The 18,260-nt window shown below is 43.8% G+C and overlaps 4 protein-coding genes across 4 annotated transcripts in view; all 4 read left to right on the forward strand.

Annotated features, from left to right (window-relative positions):
* Nucleotides 1-18,260, forward strand: part of LOC133635044 (aerolysin-like protein) — an 81,117-nt gene that overhangs the window by 21,529 nt on the left and 41,328 nt on the right. The gene's annotated exons all lie outside the window — the stretch shown is intronic.
* On the forward strand, nt 2,275-4,048 carry LOC133634833 (aerolysin-like protein). Its single transcript, XM_062027466.1, has 2 exons — nt 2,275-2,757; nt 3,425-4,048. The coding sequence occupies exons 1-2, from the start codon at nt 2,275-2,277 to the stop codon at nt 3,893-3,895; spliced, it is 954 nt and encodes a 317-aa protein (XP_061883450.1). The 3' UTR covers nt 3,896-4,048.
* Nucleotides 7,265-9,574, forward strand: LOC133635436 (aerolysin-like protein). Its single transcript, XM_062028656.1, has 2 exons — nt 7,265-7,747; nt 9,071-9,574. The coding sequence occupies exons 1-2, from the start codon at nt 7,265-7,267 to the stop codon at nt 9,572-9,574; spliced, it is 987 nt and encodes a 328-aa protein (XP_061884640.1).
* LOC133635451 (aerolysin-like protein) lies at nt 7,265-9,574 on the forward strand. The gene is made up of 2 exons (XM_062028668.1): nt 7,265-7,747; nt 9,071-9,574. Exons 1-2 carry the CDS (start codon nt 7,265-7,267, stop codon nt 9,572-9,574), a joined length of 987 nt encoding a protein of 328 aa, XP_061884652.1.

The following is an 18,260-nucleotide window of genomic DNA, read 5'->3' on the forward strand; positions in this document are numbered from 1 at the left end:
CAAACACAGAGGAAAAACTAAAACATACCCAAACTGTCAGGGACAACCCTGACACCTGCTTGTGTTTCCATGTCCATCCTTACAGCTTAGTGATCAAAATATAAAAATGTGTCTGCCTCGCTGATTCCATCATACTGGCATCCTTTTTTCAAACGATTTGGACCATCATTTTTGACTCATGAAAGTAGCAAGCTTTTGCAGACATAAGAACCGAACACACTTAGTGCAATGGAAATCAAATATTGTTTTGGTAAGTTCTTCCCAAAACTGTTGTTGAAGATGTTCCCACAAGTGTGTTGCTGGTTTTCACCATTATGCCCAGTTCATCCCAAACTAACTAAAAGTGCTGATAAGCAGAGGTGGGTAGTAACGTGCTACATTCACTCCGTTACATTTACTTAAGTCACTATTTGGATAAATTGTACTTGACAGAGTAGTTTTAATGCAACATACCTTTTATTTGTATTTTTACTTGAGTATATTTGAGCAGAAGAAACGTGACTTTTACGTAGTGTAACATGTACGTTATAACACATTTAATAAAAAATACTGCAATAGTGATTATACCTTGAAGGAAGTGCAAAAAGAGCCATTTTCAAGCGTTGACCGGTCCACAGCTACAAAAAGGTTGGGGACCACTGATCTAGAGAGGTAAAGAGGAGCGATGTTCATGTGTTCTTAATCTTCAGTGTTTTATTGTTCATAGTTAATGTTGTAAATCCCGCATTATTTATCTTTATGTACATACCGGCTGTTATTCAGCAAAAAGGCTGTAAAATTTCATTCAGTTTTCCGAGGTGGTGTGTCATAACATTTTTAAGGATTCTATCAGTGAGTTTTAGATATTGTCTGACCAGCTTTTATCTTTTTTTTTTTCCAGGTCATTTTAGGAATTTCTTTCACTTGTGCACAAAAACCTCCACATGTGTAAAGTGTTCCTTAAAAAGTGGAACCAAGCACACATACGACAGTTTGTGTAAAAAGTGTTAGACACAGACAAACTCACAGTTAATGTCAATATTCTGGGGGTTAAATATGCTTACTTACTTGCTTATGGTTGTCCATCGAGTCCGATGACGACATCCACTTCTATCGGTGAGTTCGTTGGTGGCTGAATAGCCCTATCCTGGATAAACAAACCCTACTGCAGGTAGGGCATGTAAATGTGGTGGTGGTGGTGGAAACGGCAACCGTAGGTGTATTCCTCCTGAGTCTTCTCTCCTGTCTCTTGGCTGTCCTATCCTCCTCCAGCAGGCGGGTGCCATCCTGGCACAGCTGACGCCAGGTGTTACGATCAGCAGCCACACCCTCCAGGGCCTCAGGTCTGCGGGTTAAATATACATACATACACACAGACACACACACACACTCATTGATACCCTGTACATATTTAGTTATTTGGTATGCATGTGTTTTTGGAATGTGAAAATTATATAATATTGATTTTTAGATGTCTTTTTTAGCTCCCTGTTTTATTTGGCCAGGCTTCGATTGAAACATGGCTATTTTCTCAAGAAATCTGCTTTGGATAACAAAGGTGAATTCCACGGAGGGTCAACAGCATTTCCTTGGTTAAGAAGTCACACCCAGATGATGTGTCTCCCAGTTCCTTAAAATGTTCCCTATCTATAGAATCTGTGATTTCGCAATTCCAACCTCATTGCCTATAAAACCCTGAGGTTCCAATGAATCTCATCAGTAGTCTGACTACAGAGTCCCTGCACTTCTTATCGGTCCAATACCATCTGTCCACTCTTCAACTTGTGAGTAAGCACATCTTGTCTTAGATGATGCCACAAGTCTTTCTACATCCATCCTGGTTTGGTTTTGTATTTTTGCATTAAGTTCACCAAATTCAGAAAGAGTGTATAGAAATTCTTACTTCAGAAGAAAGTCAGATGATTACACTTGTCTCATTTATTTCTTAGTAAATCCTGACTTGCTTTGTTCATCCTCAACAACAATGTGAGTTCTATTGCATGTTAACCCCCTTCTTTCTATAAATAGGTGAGTCCTTCACCTTGAAAGCCACATCTAGAGAAGAACCTCCACATTACAGAACCTAAGTTGTCACTGCTTTCTTGGTTTGTGTTTCTGAGGTATCTGGAAGGTGAGTTGAAGGGTGAGTAGAGACCTACAGCCCAGCCGTTTAACAATAGTTGTTTGTTTAACAACTGATATGGAAAAGTCATCTTACACACTCTTCTGCAGATCTTTAGGAAGTCCAGTAATTAAGAATATATTGAAGAACATTTCTGTTTCAGGTCATTGAACATGGCGACTACAATTTATCGCATTGGTGGAAATGGAGGCAGTCCATTTTCTTTCACTGGTCGTGACAATGGTGCCACCCTCAAGAAGATTGGAGTGGCAGTGGGGGGCTGGCAGATCAAAGCTGTGCGGGCCGAACTGACCGACGGGCGTGTGGAGACCTTTGGAAAATCACACACTTTCAGTGAGTTCACGTTCAAACTTGGCGAGCGCATCACCAAGCTGTCCCTGTGGGGGAACGGTGCCGGGACACGTCTGGGTGGCATCAGGTTCTGGACGAGTTCTGGACGTGAGTTCTTTGCGCACATGACCGACTGGGGTCTGAAGACCGAGTACTCTATCGACGTGGGGTCTGGAGTCTGCCTGGGGTTGGAGGGGAGGGCTGGCTCAGACATCGACCACATGGGATTCCTCTTTATCAATGCCATCAAGTCGTCTGTGCTAACCGACATGACCTATTCCAGCCTGGCCTTGTACACACCCCAGGTGAGTGGTACTATGTCTGAATAAACTGAGTAAGAATATGGAACACGCAAAACTACTCAGGCAAATCATATTTTTGATGTGGATGGTAGATGCCCATATCTGCTGTACAGATTTACTTTACAAAAGAGAAGTGTGGGATACTTCTCTTGTTGCCTTATTTGTATTTGACCTTATTTAGTGGATTTATATTATCATTTGGTGCAACCGGGCCGGAGCATGAGGGGATAGAAAGAGAAAAAAAAACTGCGTGCGTACTCGGACTTCCTCCCACCTCCAAAGACATGCACCTGGGTTGATTGGCAACAATAAACATTGGCCCTAGTGTGTGAATGTGAGTGTGAATGTTGTCCGTCTGTGTTGGCCCTGTGATGAGGTGGCATCAGTATTGTATTTTTATTCAATTAAAATAAGTCACTAAAATAATGTCATATTCCGAAATTCTCCCCCGGGGGAATAAATAAATAAAGTCTCAATGTTAAGGTCATCACAAACAAACATCAAAATATCAAAGCATGATTTTTAAACTCTCATTTGCTTAATTACTTTAAAAATGAGTTGATATTTCTGTACTGTTTATAAAGACTTTTTTGTGTTGCCTAAACAATACACATTGTTTTGTGTTTTTCTGTGTTTGTTCGTTTGTTTGGGGGCTGGTTGTTTCCTCTAGGTCAACAAAGAATACATCAAATCGGTGTCTTACCACAACGACACTAGTGAGGTTCAAGAGCAGAAATGTTCGTACAGCAGATCTGTGACCAAGTCTAACACCTGGAGCACCACCACTAAGATTGAGTCCACTGTCAGCATGACGGTTTCAGCAGGGATCCCGGGTCTGGGGGAGGTGTCTGGTGGGTTTAGCCTGACCGTGGGAGCAGAGCAGTCCTCCGCAATGAGCCACACGGAGACCATAACAGAATCAGATGAGTTCAAAGTGAAGGTCCCGGCAGGAAAGAATGTGAGCGTTGAGTTGTCAGTGGGACGAGCAGTCATCGACCTCGAGTACGCGGCCAAAGTGAAAATCACATGCCTGAACGGCAGCGAGCTGGTCTTCAATTCCACTGGCAACTACAATGGTGTGGCTTACACTGCAGTGCATGTAAATACCACTGAGTCTGATAGAGTTATGAATGTTGAATAAGATGCATCAACATCTTACTGTGCACAGTTTTTATATTCATTGCATAACATTGATTTGATCGCTAATGCAGAGTCATGTGGTCTTGCTAAATGAATTACCCTGTCTCCCTGATCACATTGTTTAACGTTTCAGTTTAATAAATGATCATTAACATTTCTTGATACATTCTTGGAATCCTTTTGTCAAATATTTTGCATTGTATTATAATGTGTCGGCCCTATGTCCCGTGATCTTGCTCAATGAATGACTGTCACAGATAAATAAATCATCATCAAAAACCTGCTTGTGTTTCCATGTCCATCCTTACAGCTTAGTGATCAAAATATAAAAATGTGTCTGCCTCGCTGATTCCATCATACTGGCATCCTTTTTTCAAACGATTTGGACCATCATTTTTTTTTGTGTGTGTGTCCTGCCCAGCTTCCCAGGCAAATCATATAGCAGGTGTAGATGCCCATATCGGCTGTTCAGATTTACTTTACAAAAGTGAAGTGTAGGATACTTCTCTTGTTGCCTTATTTGTATTTTGACTTTATGAAATGTATTTATATTATCATTTGGTGCAGCCGGGCCAGAGCAGGAGGGGATAGAAAGAGAGAAAAAGGAAGACAGAGGGGGGAATTGTGGGGACAAGAGGGGGATTAGACAGAGAGACAAAAACAACAACAGCAAACACAACAACAACAACAACAGAGCAACATCAGCAAATACGACATGTACAAATATGATGGTAAAAGTAATAGCAAATAAACAGTTAGCGAAAATAAAAAATGATACAGAAATGACAATGAGCATTATTACACTAAAAATGGAGCAATATGAATACCAACAGAAATAGTGCTATTGATAATAAACAATACCAATACTTTTCCTTTATTATCAACAATACAATTGTTCAAATGCAACAATACATATGCGTAATGATAACTTGAGATACAAAAGAATGCAGAAAAATGGAGGGGAAGAAAGAGAAGCAACCTTAACCTTGTAGATTGTTATAGTAACAATAGGCTAAGCTTTGTCAGTGTGCCATGTGTTATACCCAGTTTACCCTAGGGCAACGACGTTAATATATGTTTGATGAAACGTGATTATGTGCATGAGTGTATGTGTGCATATGTACTTGTATATGTACAGTATGTGTATATGTGTGCTTGTACAGTGAATGTATATGTACAGTATGTGTAAATGTGTGTTTGTACAGTGAATGTATATGTACAGTATGTGTATATGTGTGTTTGTACAGTGAATGTATATGTATGGAATGTGTATGTGTGTGTTTGTACAGTGAATGTATATGTACAGTATGTGTATGTGTGTTTGTACAGTGAATGTATATGTACAGTATGTGTATACAGTATGTGTGTTTGTACAGTGAATGTATACGTACAGTATATGTATGTGTGTGTTTGTACAGTGAGTGTATATGTACAGTATGTGTATATGTATGTTTTTACAGTGAATGTATATGTACAGTATGTGTATACAGTATGTTTGTATAATGAATGTGCGTGTGGATGTACGAACTTTGAGTGTGTAAATATGTACTGTATTTGTATATGTATGTGGGAGCGTAGGTACCTATGTATGTGTGTATGTATGTATGGGAGTATATGTGAATTTGCATGTACAATACATTTGACTCCCAGTGTGTGTGGGGGCCAGAGTACGGCCCCAGCCTCCCCGAGAGCCCATCCCACAAACAGTAGGTGTGGTGCCCAGGGAACCAGGGACCACCGCCCCCATGCAGCCAAGCTGGGCAGTGACAGGAACCCCAGAGCCTGGCCCACCGCGCCGCCCACAAGGGCCAGCAGCAGGCCGCAGACAGACGCACCCGGCAGAGGACAAGGCACAAGAAAAGCAGGGGGCAGCCAGACCCCAAGCCAGCGAGAGACCACACCCCACACGGACAGAAAGGCGGGACGCCCCGCCCGAGGGGCCTGGAGACCCCCCGCAACCGGACGGGAAGACCGCCCCCGCCCCACCGGAAACCGGGCCCCCACGAGCCCACCCCCACCCCCGGAGAGCGCGGCGAGGCCAGCCCACGGCCACCCCACCCAAGCCGGCCGCCACAGGACCACCCAGCACGGGGCCACGGGAACCACCCACCCCACCCGCAGGGACCCCAACCATCGGAGCCAACTCACCACCATGTGGTGATCAGTGGAAAGCCCTGCTGCTCTCTTCACTCCAGTGTCAAAAACATGCAACCGCAAAGTGTCCTTAGACTTAAACTTAGACAAACTTTATCGATCCACAAGGGAAATTGTTCTAGTGTCAAGTGCACTTATGTTTGAACATGGTGTTCGTTATGGATAATCTTTGATGAGCACAAAAGTCCAATAACAAAACGCCACTCGGGTTTAGATCTGGGCAGCCGTTTCTCCTGGGGGAGCACTCTCCAGTACTTCCTCCAGTAAATCCAAAAAGGGCGGGTACTCTGAAGTTCTGTTTGGTGCAAAAGCAACAAACAACAGTCAGTACCCGTCCCCCCACCCGAAGACAAGGGGAAGCTACCGTCTCTTCTACTGGGTTAAGCTCCAACGTACAAGTACTGAGCCACGGGGCAACAAGTTTGAGGACACCTTTAGCATTGATGCATGCTCAGTAGCATTGGGTATCTGATATTGACGGGCTGTGGACATGGAAGGATCACCGGCCTTTATTTTGGCTTGCTTCTCCTCGCACATTTCCTCAACTGATTTATACCGATCAAAGAACAAGATGTTCAGCTCGTTCAGGACGCAATGGCTATCCGTCAAAAAATTTCCAAAAATTCCTTCATTTTGGCTAAGTGTTATTTTCTTTGACTTTGTTCCCCATTGAAATGAATGTTGTTGTTTTCAAGATTTTCAAAGCACACTAACTTAGCCCCTACCAAAGGAAAAATAATGCTTATCATTTGTTGATTGAATACACTCAGCCCCACACAAAGGTAAATATTTGGTTATATTTGGCCTACTTTTGACCAATGACAATCCGCTAATTATAGTGCTTTTAGAACGGGCAGCTGAGTAGGCTACTTTCAGGTCCTCTCACAGATAATAGAGGTCCTTCAGGCATTGGACATCTAGTTTGGTTTTGCATTTCATTTTTGGAATACCTGCAACTTTAACACTTCTTAGTATGTCAAACTGACGAGATTTATTCACGGTGTTATGTAATTACAAATGCACATCAGGCGAAATCGTTCAGTTAAATCGTAGCAGTTTGAGTTAAAAGATGAGCAAAGACCTACAAGCCAGCTGTTAAACAATAGATGCTTGTTTAAACACTGGCATGGAGTTAAACAATGTCATACTGCAGACCCTCTAGCAATCTAGTGATTGTGAATAAATTGAAGAACCTTTCTGTTTCAGGTTATTAAACATGGCGACTAAATTTCATCTCATTGGTGGAAATGGAGGCACACCATTTTCTTTCAATGGCCTTAAAAATGGTGCCACCCTCAGGAAGATTGGAGTGGCAGTGGGTACCACGCAGATCAAAGCCGTGCGGGCGGAATTGACGGACGGGGAAGTAATGACATTTGGAAATGCAAAGAAATTCAAGGAGTTTACGTTCGACCTTGACGAGCGCTTCACCAAGCTGTCCCTGTGGGGGAACCGTGGCGAGACGCATCTAGTTGGCATTCGCTTCACGACGAGTTCCGAGCGCCACTTCTGCGCACAGATGATTGCCTGGCCCCTAAAGAATGAGCACACTATTGACGTGGGGTCTGGAGTCTGCCTGGGGTTGGAAGGTAACGCTGGCTCGGAATTGGACAGATTGGGATTTGTCTTCCTCAATACCATCAAGTCATCTGTGCTAACCAACGTGAAATATACCACCCTGGCCTCATACAAACCCCAGGTGAGTGGTGCTTTATACAGTATGTGCGGATCACCCAAGTCAGATTATGGCAAGATACCGTATTTTTTGGACCATAGGGCGCACCGGATTATAAGGCACCCTGCTGATGAGCGGGTCTATTTAGCTGTTTTTTCATACAAAAGGCGCAAATTTAAAACATTTCTTTGTGGTCTACATAACATGTAATGGTGGTTCCTTGGTCAAAATATTGCATGGAGGATGTTTTACAGACCATCTTCAAGTCGCTTTCTGACAGTCTCTTCAGGATGCACCGTTTTGTGGGCGGTCTTATTTACGTGGCTCACCTTCGACAGCGTCTTCTCCCCGTCGTCATCTTTGTTGTAGCGGTGTAGCGTGCAAGGACGGGAGTAGAAGAAGTGTCAAAAGATGGCGCTAACTGTTTTAATGACATTCAGACTTTACTTCAATCAATAACGTAGCAGCTACTTCTAATCCATGGCTCACTAGTGCAACAACAACGCCCGAAATGTGTCCCGTGAAAAACCGTCCGACCGGAACTCTCTAATAACTAAAGTTCCGTGGGTGAATAATGTAAACTCACTGCACCGGTATGTTTTAGCACTTTTATGGCTAGTTTACTGACAGATACAAGTAAGAACTTTACACTACTTTATATTAGAAATGGCAACAGCAGAGGGTGAATGTCCCATAACAAGAAGGTATCGAAGGCTTATCGACTACGGTATCGGCATAGACTACAGTGGCAAACGTGCGCAAATCTTCAGCAGGTACCAGTAGGTAAGGAAAGTTGGTTTTGCATAATATTGCGAAACAAAACGGCAGATAATATGTCTGCTTATGGGTGCCATTTTGCGGTCCTTATACACACACTATAGTAATACTTGTATCTCTGACTACGGTAGCCGAAATAGGCCGACAATCCATCAAGCGGTGCGGCTTCAAAGTCATACTAAAACATTTTGACGGATTTTTGAGCGCCGTGTGTAATGTTCTTTATTATCTATGGAACATTTAACGTTTTGGTGTTGTTTACTGGCGTCATATTGCAGTCTACACGTATCTCTTATGTGTGACTACCATCTACTGGCCACACTTATCATTACACCATGTACCGAATGAAAGAGGTCGGTAAGTACAACCAGAATTATTCCGGACATATCAGGGGAATGTCGATTTTTGAAAAAATTAATGGATTTTAAGTGCGCCTTATATTCCGAGAATACGGTAAGTGCAACACATTTCAAACATTAGCTATAATTTATTTTTTTGTGTTGCCTAAAAAATATGCATCTTTTTGTGTTTGTCTGTCTTTGTGTGTTGTGGGCTGGTTGTTTACTCTAGGTCACCAAAGAATACATAAAGTCAGTGTCTTATACGAACAACACTACTAAGCCTCAAGTGCAGAAATGTACCTACAGCAGATCTGTGACCAAGTCAACCGCCTGGACCACCAAGACTAAGATTGAAGGAAAACTGGACTTGACTGTTAAAGGAGGGTTTCCGACTATGATGGATGTGTCCCGTGGGTTTAGCTTGACCTTGGGGAGAGAGAAGACCTCCGCAATGACCCACAAGGAGACCATAACAGAATCGGATGAGGTCAGTGTGACGGTCCCGGCTGGAAAGACCGTGAACGTTGAGTTGTCAGCGGGACGAGCAGACATTGAACTCCCCTACTCAAGCACGGTGATAATCACATGCCTGAATGGCTGCACACTGTACTTCTCATCCGGTGGCCACTACAGGGGTGTGGTTAACACTACAGTGAATGTAAACACCACTGAGTCCACTGCATGGAAAGTAAACATCACTGGTAAGAAGGCTACAGCGCATTCAGTTGCATAAGATGCATCAACATCTTACTGTGCACAATATTGATTGCTTAACAATAATTTGTATGCTAATGCAGAGCCATGTGAACTTGCTAAATGAATCACTGTCACTGATAAATAAATAATTATCATAAACCTGCTTGTGTTTCCATGTCCTTCCTTAGAGCTTCATCCATCCATCCATCCGTTTTCTACCGCTTGTCCCTTACACATACTTGCCAAGCCTCCCGAATTTTCCGGGAGACTCCCGAATTTCAGCGCCTCTCCCGAAAATCTCCCGGAACAACCATTGATTGATTGATTGAGATTTTTATTAATAGGTTGCACAGTGAAGTACATATTCCGTACAATTGACCACTAAATGGTAACACCCGAATAAGTTTTTCAACTTGTTTAAGTCGGGGTCCACTTAATTGATTCATGATACAGATATATACTATCATATATACTATCATCATAATACAGTCATCACACAAGATAATCACATTGCATTATTTACATTATTTACAATCAGGGGTGTGGAGAGGGGGTGGGGGTAGGATATGGACAGCAAGTAGTGGACATAGAGAGAGAGAGAGAGAGAGAGAGAGAGAGAGAGAGAGAGAGAGAGAGAGAGATCAGAAGGCATAAGAAAAAGTATCTGCATTTGATTGTTTACATTTGATTATTAGCAATCCGGGGAGGGTGTTAGTTAGTTTAGGGTTGTAGCTGCCTGGAGGTGAACTTTTATTGCGCTTTTGAAGGAGGATAGAGATGCCCTTTCTTTTATACCTGTTGGGAGCGCATTCCATATTGATGTGGCATAGAAAGAGAGTGAGTTAAGACCTTTGTTAGTTCGGAATCTGGGTTTAACGTGGTTAGTGGAGCTCCCCCTGGTGTTGTGGTTATGGCGGTCATTTACGTTAAGGAAGTAGTTTGACATGTACACTACCGTTCAAAAGTTTGGGGTCACATTGAAATGTCCTTATTTTTGAAGGAAAAGCACTGTACTTTTCAATGAAGATAACTTTAAACTAGTCTTAACTTTAAAGAAATACACTCTATACATTGCTAATGTGGTAAATGACTCTTCTAGCTGCAAATGTCTGGTTTTTGGTGCAATATCTACATAGGTGTATAGAGACCCATTTCCAGCAACTATCACTCCAGTGTTCTAATGGTACAATGTGTTTGCTCATTGGCTCAGAAGGCTAATTGATGATTAGAAAACCCTTGTGCAATCCTGTTCACACATCTGAAGACAGTTTAGCTTGTTACAGAAGCTACAAAACTGACCTTCTTTTGAACAGATTGAGTTTCTGGAGCATCACATTTGTGGGGTCAATTAAACGCTCAAAATGGCCAGAAAAAGAGAACTTTCATCTGAAACTCGACAGTATATTCTTGTTCTTAGAAATGAAGGCTATTCCACAAAATTGTTTGGGTGACCCCAAACTTTTGAACGGTAGTGTACTTCGGTATCAGGGAGGTGTAGCGGATTTTATAGACTAGGCTCAGTGCAAGTTGTTTAACTCTGTCCTCTACCTTGAGCCAGCCCACTTTAGAGAAGTGGGTAGGAGTGACGTGGGATCTGGGGTGGAGGTCTAGAAGTAACCTGACTAGCTTGTTCTGAGATGTTTGGAGTTTAGATTTGAGGGTTTTGGAGGTGCTAGGGTACGAGGAGGTGCATGCGTAATCGAAAAAGGGTTGAACGAGAGTTCCCGCCAGAGTCCTCAAGGTGCTTTTGTTGACCAGAGAGGAGATTCTGTAGAGAAATCTCGTTCGTTGGTTAACCTTTCTGATTACCTTGGTTGCCATTTTATCACAGGAAAGGTTAGCCTCTAGAATGGAACCTAGGTAGGTGACCTCATCTTTCCTGGTGATAACAATGTCACCCACTTTTATGGTGAAGTCATTGACTTTCTTAAGGTTGATGTGGGACCCAAACAGGATGGATTCTGTTTTACCCGATTTCCAGCTGGACCTGAGTGAGGACAGCCTGTCGTCACGTCTGCTTTTCCTCAATATAAACAGCGTGCCGGCCCAGTCACGTTATAACATCTACGGCTTTTGGAGCTCAGTGCGCAACTGCACACACAACAAGAAGGAGACTATTATATATGTCTCCGTTATCCATAGGTGTTATCTATAACCCATAAAGTAGGCAGGCACGGAGCTATTTCTCAGCGTGTGTTTATTCCAGCCGGCACGTTAATACACTGACACACAACATCCGGATTCCCATCATGCATTGCTTCAAAACTACGGCAAGTAGTAATGTCCAAACAAAGATAGTGACAGAGAATAGAACGAGGCTGGACAATTCAACCCTAAACTCACTCCTTTCCTGCAAATTAAATTTCACCTATGCTCCTTCAAAGGCTGTGCTACTGGCTGCAAATCATTGCACTTTCAAATACAACAAAGAGTAGAGAGGAGTGTTATGTGTGTGTATATGTGTAAAAATATATATAGTATTTATTATATATATATATTCTCGATTCAAAAACGATATTTTCCCGATTCAAAAGGATTCTCTAGTCATTCAATACATAGATTTCAGCAGGATCTACCCCAGTCTGCTGACATGCAAGCAGAGTAGTAGATTTTTGTAAAAAGCTTTTATAATTGTAAAGGACAATGTTGTATCAACTGATTGCAATAATGTACATTTGTTTGAACTATTAAATGAACCAAAAATATGACTTATTTTATCTTTGTGAAAATATTATACACAGTATGTTGTCAAGCTTATGAGATGCGATGCAAGTGTAAGCCACTGTGACACTATTGTTCTTTTTTTTTATAAATGTCTGATTGATTGTACAGATATGGTATTGTTTCTGCTGGGCAAGTATGCCTGACGCGCCTCCTACAGCGCCTTGGGTCAGCTGCAGGGTCACCAGCCGGGGACCACCGCTCATTGGAGTTTCGCTCTCTTTAACCCCGGAACGCCTCCTGGTGGCGGAGCGGTGGAAGGGACGTCTCCCTGCCACCCCCTGCAGCTGACCCATCTTATTGCCTCGACCCCCAGTACTTATCCCTCCTCCTCAGCCACAACCAGAAGCTTCCTTTTTCTGCTTCCTCAGCAAGGGCCTTGATTTCCCTTTGGAGCTTAGCCCCAGTCGTTCCCACATCTCGGAGCAGCCTTAAAGTTGATGTACCGACGAAGCCCCGACAGCCTACTTCCACAGGGTAGATGGTAGTGGACCAGCCTGCCTCTCTGCACTCAGCAGCCAGATCTGCATATTTGGCTGCTTTGCGCTCGTAGGCTGCCTGGATTCCCTCCTCCCAGGGGATGGTGAGCTCGATCAGCATGGCAGACTTGGTAACAGCAGACCACAGCACGATATCTGGGCGGAGTGAAGTGGTGGTGATCTCACGGGGGAACTGGAGCTGTTTGCCGATATCAGCCCTCATACTCCAGTCCCTTGCAAGAGAGAGGACACTGCGGGTGCCTCGTTGGCTGGTGTCTCCTTTGCCTTCCCCTGGTCTCACAAACAGGACAGGAAGTTTCTTGGCCATGGGCTGGCTGTTGGCCTCCTGTCTACTGCTCTCCAGGACTTCGGCCAGTTTCATCAGGACTTGGTCATGCCGCCATCTGTAGCGACCCTGTGTCAGCACGATCTTGCAGCCTGATAGCAAGTGCTGCAGGCTGGCATTGGGAGCACCACACAGGGGACAGCTCTCCTCCTGGCCGAACCACTGGTGGAGGTTTCTAGGGCATGGCAAGGTGTCATAGGTTGCCCTAAGAAGGAAGCTGAGCCTGGCTTGTGGCATCTTCCATAGGTCGGCCCAGCTGATGGGTCTACTGATGGTACCTTCCCAAGTGGTCCATCTTCCTTGGCGACCTTGAGACACGGCCTTGATGGTATATTGCTCCTGGTTCGCCCTTGAGACCTCCTCCACAACCATGGCTCTGCGTTCCCTCTTTGTGGCCTTGGACCAGAGGCGTGGAGAATCTCCCCAGCCAAGCCCCGCTCTCCCTACTTGCACCCTGCCAACTATTTCCTGGTGTTGGAGCCTGCCAATGGCCTTGGCAACCTCTGGCCCTGCTGGCCACTTCCGGCCTGTTCGGGTGGGTACACGTGCTTTCCTCACTGTAGGATCTGAGGATTCTTCCAGCTCAAGAACCAATCTGGCCTTCTCCTGCTTATAGCCCAGGGTGATGGACTGGATCGGCAGATGCAGCGAAGTTGCCCCAAATAAGCCAGTGTCGGAGAAGCAACGCGGTAGGCCCAGCCACTTTCGGATGTAGGAGTTGGCTAGTCTGTCCAACCCGTTGCCTGTTGAGGATGGAATCTCGCACATCTTCAGTGGCCACATAACCCTTTGGTACAGTGTGAAGTTGTAGCACCACAACTTGTACTTTCCGGGGAGCTGGCTCTTGTTGATGCTCGCTAGGCCTTCTGAGAGTTGTTTCCGTGCTGCCTTGCCTGCGTGCTTGTCTGACAGGTCCGCATTGTACTGCCTCCCCAGGCTTTGGATGGACTGGTTGACCCGTAGCGGGATTTGCTCACCTCCCGCAAAAAAGATGGTTTTGTCGTTCCTGGTGCCTTTGCGCAAGGAGAGGCTTCGTGACTTGGAGGGTTTTATCTTCATCCGTGCCCATGTCACTAGCTCATCGAGCCTCTTCAGGCACCTTCTCGTGCATGGGGCTGTTTGCAGGACCACAGTGACATCTTCCATGTAGCTTCGGAGTGGTGGAAGCCTCTGCCCTGTCTGCAGCCTCATTCCTCCTACAGTCTGACGGGGTCCGCGGAGGATGATTTCAAAAGCTGCGACAAAGAGGACTGGGGAGATGGAGCACCCCATGGCGATGCCTACTTCCAGACGCTGCCATCCTGTTGTAAAATCCTGGAGGCTGAAACACATCTGGAAGTCCCTGAAGTAGCTGGTTACCAGGTTGATGATGGAAACAGGGACGTGGAAGAACTCCAATGCAAACTGGATGAGTTTGTGAGGGACAGAACCATAAGCATTTGCAAGGTCAAGCCGCACCACGTGGAGGTCGCTCTTCTCCTGCTTGGCCCTCTGGATCTGTGCCCAAATCATTGAAGAATGCTCCACGCATCCTGGAAAACCTGGTACTCCTGCTTTCTGGCAGCTGGTGTCAATATAGCCATTCCCTGTGAGGTAAGAGGTTAGTCTCTTGGCCATGACTGCAAAGAAGATCTTTCCCTCGACATTCAACAGGGCAATGCTCCTGAATTGACTGATGTTATGGGACTCCTGTTCCTTCGGAATAAACACCGCCACAGCTCTCTGCCACTCCGACGGAATGAGTAGATTCTTCCATGCTGTGCTCATTAGCTTCCACAAGCATTTCAGCACTTGGGGGCAGTTCTTGAATAGCTTGTAGGGGATTCCGTTAGGCCCAGGAGCTGATGCTGACCTCGCTTTCTTGACAACTGCTCTTACCTCGCTCAGCCGAGGAGGGAAGCTGTCAAACTGCGTGGTTGGGGGAGGTGGAGGAGGGACGTATCCTGGTGAACCTAACGGATCGTTCCTCTTCGAGTCGCTGTATTGGCCCTTGATGTACTGTTCAAGCTCCTCCTTGGTGGCTTCCAGTTTCCCGCTTCTTTTCTCCTCCAGAAGCTGACGGGCGTGCTTGAAGGGATTCCTCATGAAGCTAGCTCTTTCTTTCTCCTTTCTTTTCCTGCGTCTGCGAATACGTTCTGCTCTTCGCATGCTTCTTAGCTTCTGTCTCACCTCGTCCCATAACACCTTCAGGCCTTCTTTCTCCTCTGCCGATGCTTTCCTCCATCTCCTGCGAAGCTGGCGCCGATCTTGCACCAAGGCGTCAATCTCGGCCTCCCTCCTGCTCTTCCTTGGGGGGAGATTGTGCTGCTTCTTGGTGAGGCTACCGAATCTAGCTTTGCACTCCTCGTACAGGATGTCCCCAAGAAGGTTGAGTTTCTTGTCCACTTTACCACGTAGAGTCTATTGATAATGTCAATGAGGGATTTTTAATCACTGCTATGTTGAAATTGTAACTAACATTGATACTCTTGTTGATAATATTCATTTTTGTTTCACTACTTTTGGTTTGTTCTGTGTGGTGTTTGTGTCTCCTCTCAGTTGCTCTGTTTATTGCAGTTCTGAGTGTTGCTGGGTCGGGTTTGCTTTTGGAATTTGATTGCATTGTTATGGTATAGCTGTGTATTGTTTTGTTGGATTGATTAATTAAAAAAATATTTAAAAAAATTTAAAAAAAATTTAAAAATTAAAAAAAATTTAAAAATCTTTTTTTTTTTTAAATTAGAATCGATTCTGAATCGCACAACGTGAGAATCGCGATTCGAGTTCCGGAGGACACAACGTCCACAGTTTCCAAAAACAATTTGAAATGTGGACTAATCAGACCACAGAACACTTTTACACTTTGCATGGGCACTTCTTAGATGAGCTCGGGCCCAGCGATGCCGGCGGCGTTTTTGGGTGTTGTTGATAAATGGCTTTGGCTTTGCATAGTAGAGTTTTAACTTGCACTTACAGATATAGCGACCAACTGTAGTTACTTACAGTGATTTTCTGAAGTGTTCCTGGTATCCTTTATACACTGATGTCGCTTTTTGATGCAGTACCGCCTGAGGGATCAAAGGTCCGTAATATCATGGCTTACGTGTTGTGATTTCACCAGATTCTCTGAACCTTTTGATGATATAACGTACATGGTGAAATCCCTAAATTCTTTGCAATAGAATAGCTCGTTGAGAAATGTTGTTCTTAAACTGTTCAAAAATTTGTTCACGCATTTGTTGACAAAGTGGTGACCCTCGCCCCATCCTTGTTTGTGAATGACTGAGCAATACGTGGAAGCTACTAATATACCCAATCATGGCACCCACCTGTTCCCAATTTGCCTGTTCACCTGTGGGATGTTCCAAATAAGTGTTTGATGAGCATTCCTCAACCTTCTCAGTCTTTTTTGCCACTTGTGCCAGCCTTTTTGAAACGTGTTGCAAGCATCAAATTCCAAATGAGGTAATATTTGCAAAAAATAACAACGTTTTCCAGTTGGAACGTTAAGTATCTTGTCTTTGCAGTCTATTCAATTGAATATAAGTTGAAAATTATTTGCATATCATTGTATTCTCTTTTTATTTACCATTTACACAACATGACAACTTCACTGCTTTTGGGTTTTGTACGTCGACTAGAGGATTCAAACTGAGGGGCCGCATGGAGGAAAATCTATTAACACATGGGTCAGACAAGTGATAACCTAAAAATGCATTTACGACAATTTGAGATTGTTTTCTTTGTTTTTCTTTGCACACTCTGAAAATGCACATACCACAAATAATCCTCTTGACAAAACACTTCAAGTTAGTTGAAAATTCTGAGGAAATTATTGGTGCCGTTTCAAAAACACCATGAAGAAGACAATGAACTTAGACTTCATCTCAACGAAATTCAATTTTAAGTTGCAGCCCATCTAGGATTGAAGGGAAAAAAACTAAATAAAGCATAAAAAAACACTTACCAACTACCTCATTTGTCATTTCCACATATTATTATGACCCCAGTTTTAAGTTACACAATTTAACAAGATTTGCAAGCTCCAGAGCTCCTGCTCCAAAACATGTCTGGTGTACGTCTGATTGATTGATTGAAACTTGTATTAGTAGATTGCACAGTACAGTACATATTCCGTACAATTGACCACTAAATGGTAACACACCAATAAGTTTTTCAACTTGTTTAAGTCGGGGTCCACGTTAATCAATTCATGGTAAAAGAGAGATCTTTTGGATCTTATGTCCACAGAGACAAGAAGGTAAAAGCTTATGCCATCACAGATGACCAAAGTGATAGGTCGTTCGCCAAATCAGCTTTTTTTTTTTTTGGACATATTTCACATTCCAACGGTCTTCATATCAGCATACACACTAAAGACAAGAAGCGTTGTCTCCACAACATTCATCAGGGCTCCTCTGCCAGGAAACAAGTCTGCAATCCCGAAACTAGAGGGCACTAAAGCCCATCCAATTCTCACCTGGCAGGTAAAAGATATCATTTTGCTGTTTAGACGTGACTCAGTGGCCTAGTGGTTAGAGTGTCCGCCCTGAGATGGGTAGGTTGTGAGTTCAAACCCCGGCCGAGTCATACCAAAGACTATAAAAATGGGAGCCATTACCTCCCTGCTTGGCACTCAGCATCAAGGGTTGGAATTGGGGGTTAAATCAGCAAAAATGATTCCCGGGCGTGGCCACAGCTGCTGCCCACTGCTCCCCTCACCTCCCAGGGGGTGATCAAGGGTGATATGTCAAATGCAGAGGACAAATTTCACCACAACTAGTGTGCGTGTGACAATCATTGGTACTTGAACTAATATAGCACAAGTGCACAAGGTGTGCCAACAGGTTCATGGCGATTGTCTCAAAGAGGTCTGCTTTAGATTTGATTGATTTATGCAGGGAAAAAAACATTTGTTTCTGACTTTTAACCCAACTTTTTACAGAAACCAGTGAGTTCAAATGACAGAGGTCATTCAAAACAAGTGGTGCTTTTATTTGATCAAAAACTAGTAGTTCGAAACACTGCATCTTACTCTTTATAAAATATTTTCTTTTATACTTTGTGGAAATGTATTTTCAAAAAAACTAAACCGATGAAACAAATTAAACCAGGGCTGCTCACACTTTTTCTGCAGGCGAGCTACTTTTCAATTGATCAAGTCGCGGGGATCTACCTCATTCATATATATAATTTAT

This window comes from Entelurus aequoreus, linkage group LG19 (genome assembly GCF_033978785.1).
Source record: "Entelurus aequoreus isolate RoL-2023_Sb linkage group LG19, RoL_Eaeq_v1.1, whole genome shotgun sequence".
NCBI lineage: Eukaryota > Metazoa > Chordata > Actinopteri > Syngnathiformes > Syngnathidae > Entelurus > Entelurus aequoreus.